At 41.6% G+C, this 6000-nt stretch overlaps 1 protein-coding gene across 1 annotated transcript in view; it reads right to left on the bottom strand.

Moving 5' to 3' along the window:
- Positions 1–5679, bottom strand: part of LOC139640979 (protein mono-ADP-ribosyltransferase PARP12-like) — a 15648-nt gene extending 9969 nt beyond the window's left edge. The window contains exons 1-3 of the mRNA XM_071515183.1: positions 5405–5679; positions 2754–2889; positions 1462–1831 (exon numbers count right to left, since the gene is read on the bottom strand). Of these exons, the coding sequence (XP_071371284.1) occupies positions 1462–1831; positions 2754–2889; positions 5405–5679 (781 nt within the window). The remainder of the gene's footprint in view (positions 1–1461; positions 1832–2753; positions 2890–5404) is intronic.
- Positions 5680–6000: the final 321 nt, after the last annotated feature.

Raw genomic sequence — 6000 nt, 5'->3', positions numbered from 1 at the left:
CCTTATAAGAACTGTGTTCCAACAACCTCTGAATTACCAACGTTCCGCTGCCTTAAGATTGTGTGTAAATGACAAATGTAAGTGCTGATTTACTCTTTGAATTATGCTGATTGTTAATGGTAAAACATTTTGATCTTTATGTACATTTGTTAACATGTATCTGGTTCCTGCTGGATGTATTAAACTGATGTTCATTATTTAAAGTTTGTGTTGTCTTTGGTTAGGCTAGTGTTCAACAGTATCTTTGTAGGTAAGTGACAGTTTAACTTAATGCAATATTAAACATTCCTCAGGTACCTCTGGTAATGTGCACATGTAACCTGGTTATTGATTATTGTATTCCTTTCTCTTGATTTGTATTGCAGAACCACATACACAAACAGAGACATGTATACAATATAAACCACAAATAAACTTTGATGCATCTGTCTGGACTGGACTGTGGGGTATCTTTCTTACAACCTGACTGTTGTACCATGGTGGTAATAGTCTCCTAAACACCCCAGTCTAACAGCAGCTCCACGTCAGCTTTCTCCAAAACAACACAAGTGGCTGGAGACTGCTTCTTTAGAGTTCCAAAAAGGTCAAAAAATGACCACAACATTACTCCAAATAGCATAATGCAAGTGTTCTGAAGCCAAACAATAGCAGTTTGGGTCCAAAACTCTGATATTTACCATTATTATCGCCTTGATTTTCTCCACTCACAGAGCTCTGGTTGCTCTGTCTTAATGTGCTCCTTGTATGCTCATAGTTCCAAGTTTCAAAGTCATAAAAACAACCTGTTGCATATTCAAGTACTTTCAATTTTAAACAGGGACCCTGAAACAAAAGCAGCTTTTTTTGTGACTATTTTAGAAACCAAGACAGAGCTACTTTGTGCTGCGACGGCAGAATGAAGAGGAGAATTTTTGCATCAGCTATGTAATTGATAATTCTCATCTTGGCATCTTTGGTATGTAATTTGACTAACCTATTTGTATTTACCACTTTATTGGATTATTCAAGTGCGCTCTACCCGTAATTATCATATTTCGACAGCATTTGAAGGCAGCATTTGCTTCCTGCAATACGGACTGTTGGCGAGGTACAGAACAACTGGGGAAAATCTAGTTAATGAGGTAAATATCATACTTTTGGACCCAAACTACTATCGTTTGGCTTCAGAACACTTGGATTATGCAGTTTGGGGTAATTTTTATGGTCATTTTTTTTACACTTTTGGAACTCGAAACAAACTGTTTCCAGCCACTTGTGTTGCTTTGGAGAAAGCTGAAACAAAGCTGTGTCAGCTAACTCGCTCTATATTATGTTGACATACAAACCTAACTGGTGTTTAAACTGATATGAGGGTGAGTAGATAATGAAATATTTTCAGTTTTGGGTGAACTATTCCTTTAATTCCCAGAAATAGAGTTTATCCTACCATAGAAGCTTTCAAAACACTCTTACTGGATTTACCTTTGGCAAACTCTGAGCTTTTCTTGGGTCTTAACGTGTCTCTTCTGTTCAGTGCGCTGCTAGCAGCTCTGGCAGCAGGGACGCCACTGATGGAAAAGGCTCGTTGCACTTTACGGTTGCCCTCGTTGCCCCTGTCACAGCTCCCCAAAACCTCTTTATTCATATAAATAGACTTCATGGAGCTAATCAGCTTGATGGGCACACCTCTACCCTCCAGGGTTTTTAGTGGCTGCGGATCACTGAAGTCATGAGTCCTGGGGCACAAACAGACTCCCTTCAGGTGTTTCTCACAGATGTGGAGCCTGGTGCAGCCGTCACCGTCCTGACACCAGCCGCACGGCTCGTCACCTTTGTTGTAATCGTAACATATCTTGTAGAAGACGGATAAGAATGGGGAAAAAAAGAGGGTTGCAAACAATATAATCTTGCATAGCCAGACAGCTCAAACAACAGATGTCTGGAGAAATTTAAACCACAAAATTTTCATCCATTTTTATTTATTCAAAGAGTCTGTATATTGAAATGTATTCTTTTTTTTCTTTCTTTTCTTTTTTCGGCAAAGTAGCCTGCGTTATAGCAACCCTAACAACAGAAGCTTGTTCTAGCCAGGAATAAAAACAAATCAGAAGAGCTGTATCCTACGGAGCCCCTCTGGGGTCACATGGTAGAAAAAAACTTGATGTGTAAATCAAACGGATTTGTAAACTGTGCGTACGGATTTCTAAACCTTGCCCTCGGATTCACAATCCATGCGAATGGATTTGTAAACTCTGCGAACGGATTTGTAAACTGTGCGTACAGATTTCAAAACCGTGCCCTCGGATTCACAATACAAATCCGTTCGCACAGTTTACAAATCCTTCCGCACAGTTTACAAATCCGTTCGCACGGATTCTGAATCCGAGGGCACGGTTTAGAAATCCGTACGCACAGTTTCCATATCCATTTGCACAGTTTACAAATCCGTCGGCACAGTTTACAAATCCGTTCGCAGGGATTTACACATCAAGTTTTTTTTTCCTACCATGTGACCCCAGAGGGGCTCCGTAGGTTCCTGAGGGATTCTCCCACACCAGCCCCAGGCTTTACCCAGGCGAAATCTGACTGGTTTGAATGATGATGGAAGCCCACAGCGTCACTGCACTTTTCTAACCAACAACTGGGTTTAAATTTCTCCAGACTTCTGTTGTTTGAGCTGGAGGTGTGGTTTTGTGAGGTTAGCCCTTTCCCAATCAATCAATCAGATTTGATTCCCCCCTCCCTCTTGATCCTCTTTCCAGTCTGGTACTTACAGGAGGGAGGAGGAAGTTGTCGTTCTGCAGCAGCAGTGTGCACAGCTCCTTCAGGTCCAGATCCTCCAGCTCATGCTCTCTCAGTATCTTCATATTATACGCAGACTTCAGATCATGGGAGAAGCGGCATCTTCTCCTAAAATTAATCATATTTTCATTCACTTCAGGATGAGAATATAATGTTCTTAAAGACATTTTGCAAATACACACATTTTAGATAAATAAATTTATCGATTGAATTTGAAGACTGACAATGCATTCACATGCTACTAAGAAATTTCACATGAACACCTTTCAAACTTGGATGAAGTTTGAAAGTCAGACTAAATTTTTTTACACCCGATTTTCCAAGTTATGATGCAAAGATAACCCTTAAACTTCTCAACATAGTGGAAAAATCATGTTTTTTTCAGTCAGCAGTAAGCAGTGGTGGAAAAAGTACTAGAATGTTCTACTCAAGTAGAAGTACTGTTACTTTGCTGATATTGTACTTAAGTAAAAGTAAAAGTACTGGTGTAAAAATCTACTTCAGTAAAAGTTAAAAGTAGCTCATTTAAAATAAAACTCAGAAAAATAGTTACTGAGTTACTTTTTAGAAAAGTGAACGCAATTTCCCATGCAATTATAAAAGGATTAGAGGACAGAGTTCAAACTAGATTCTTTTAATTGGGAAATTTGGAAGTTACAAAAAGGGCAAAAATAAAGTCAAATTACTCTGTTACTGTTTCACAAGTTTTTTAGGTCCAGACAACATTTTGGCTAATCTCTATAAACAGATATCTGCATATGAGACGTCGTCTCTCAACTCCGACTCAATTCTCGCGTCTCAAGTTGTTAATCGGACTGTAAACAATGAGCGGCGCACGGAAGAGGAAGTCTTGGCCCGGATGTCCGCTGGCTACACTGGAAACCCCCAAATATTGGCCGTCGCCCCCAGAGTCTAATCGTTGTCAGACCGATAGACGATGGGTTCCAAGATTGTCGAGCTCCTAATCATCAAAGTCAGACCTTTTTACCTGCCCTGTGAATTCAGCTCAGTCATCCTTACAGCAGTCTACATCCCACCACAGGCGGATAAGATGTGCACGCTAGATGAGCTGTATGGAGTTATCAATGGACTAGAGAATGTGCACCCAGAGGCTGCCTTGTTGTAGGCGACTTCAACAGAGCCAACATGAAAAAAGTGCTCCCAAAATACTACCAGCACATTGGCTTTCCCACTCATGGTGACCAGACACTGGATCATTGTTATACTGCATTCCAGGACAGTTACAAACCCCTGCCCCGCCCGGCTTTTGGTAAAGCTGAACACACCTCCATTCTACTGCTGCCTGCATACAAACAAAGACTAAACCAGGCCAAACCAGTTCAACGAGCAGTTCTGAAGTGGGATGACGATTGATTGGCAGATGTTCCAGGAAGTAGCTGACGGTGACATCAATGAATGACACCTGGGGCTGCACTCATCACTTTGCAATTGGATAATTCACTTCTTGACGGGAAGACGGCAGGTGGTGAAAATCGGCAATCGTCCCAACTCCTCCCCACTGACTCTCAACACTGGTGCTACTCAATTACAGTAATGATACGTTCCATTTGAACTGGGAAGTTGGAATTTCCAAGTTCCCAGTCGGAAATTTCAACTGGAACGCCCCCTGAACTCGGATTTCCAAGTCGGAAAGTCGGAAGAACCTCACCAACCCCGAACCTCACCAACCCTGACCTCAGAATCCAAGATGGCTACTCCGCATCTCAAGCTGTAGTAATATACTGTTTATTAGCACTTCTGTCTTATTTGTGTCGTACACACAGTACTGTCCAACCTCTATCTGTGGACATGTTGCTACGGTGTTTGTATGCGCAAAATACCGTGTAATGCGTTGTTATCAACTGGTATTGCTAACAATGGCTAACCTGGCTAGAGCAAACCCCACTTCCCCCACCCCATGAAATAAAAAAACCAAATTGGTTTTCCGACTTGTTGTACTGGAACACGGTCAACTCGGGTGTGACGTCATTCCCAGCTCCAACTTCTCGCCTTACTGTAATTGAGAAGCTTTAACGTTTTTAACAGTGACATCATGCTGCACCAGGAGGTGTAAATATTAATTCCAACCAATAAACACATCACAGATTTTTTAACAGTCCGCCTCTCCACTCCTCCCATCAAATAAAACTGTCTTTCACTCCCCAACTGATCTCCCATTGGTTTACACATTTGAATGATCCCTCCCTGCCTCGAGTTCCACCCCAGCATCCTGTTTCAACAGGAAATACATCAAATCAAGTAAGTAAAGATGTTTCATGGGGTCTTTAACAACAAATGTATTTTGGAAAATGCAGTAACTTTAATTGAAACCACTCAAGCAAAATAAAATGTTCAGGTCTTCATTGAACTTTAATAACCTTTTATGAAAAAAGAGTAAAAGTGAATTTCAGTACGGTCCCTTTAAGTAACAGTTTAAAACTGTTAACCTTATTAATATAATTTCCTAAAAAGACACAGGCCTTAACCTACCTGCCCGTCAACAGCAGGAACTACATACAGAAAGCAGGCCCAGTTTGAGGCTTGTCCACATTACATGACAGACACTGTAGGCCTAACAGACTTTATTAATAGGAATTAATACTGATACTTGACTGTAACTCACCACTTCTGACTCAACTGACAGGATCCCAGCAGGAAGTTTTTACACAGATGTAAACTGCTGCATCCCTGACAGTCTTTGGCTTTACACAGTCGCACTTCTGTCTTGGCCACCACCTTCTGCTGCCCGCCGGAGGAACACCAAGCAAACTTCTCCCGGTCCAAGATAATCTCCCTCACATCCTGGGAATCTCCAAAACAGGGTAAAGACACCAGTTCATCAACGTTGATTGATCCTTGATTGCCGCAGATTATTTTCATTACCGTCGACTCCGTCATGTTGAAGCTCTTTGTTTCCTTCCACTTCCAGTAAAACAGACTAATGCACTACAACCGGTCTGGTCTCATGTCTGACGTTTCTGACTGGAAACTGAAACTGTAGGCTAATTTATTTAATCCTGATTGATGCTGTACCGCTGCTGTCCGCCTGGGGGCCTCAGTGAGCCATTTACCTTCATGTATAATCAGTACTCCATTTGTACAAGAATTTCAGGGGGGATGGTGGGGTCTTATGGGGACAAACAATTTGTTAGTGGCGAAGACAGCATGGAGGGTGGGGGACCAGCTGTTTACCATTCTGTTTATATTATAACAGCACAA

Source organism: Centroberyx affinis, unplaced genomic scaffold (assembly GCF_046629955.1).
Source record: "Centroberyx affinis isolate AG114_WGS23_722 - 3 ecotype Tasmania unplaced genomic scaffold, CSIRO-AGI_Caff_v1 ptg000319l_1, whole genome shotgun sequence".
Taxonomy (NCBI): domain Eukaryota; kingdom Metazoa; phylum Chordata; class Actinopteri; order Beryciformes; family Berycidae; genus Centroberyx; species Centroberyx affinis.
This window is presented reverse-complemented; position numbering and strand designations above follow the sequence as displayed.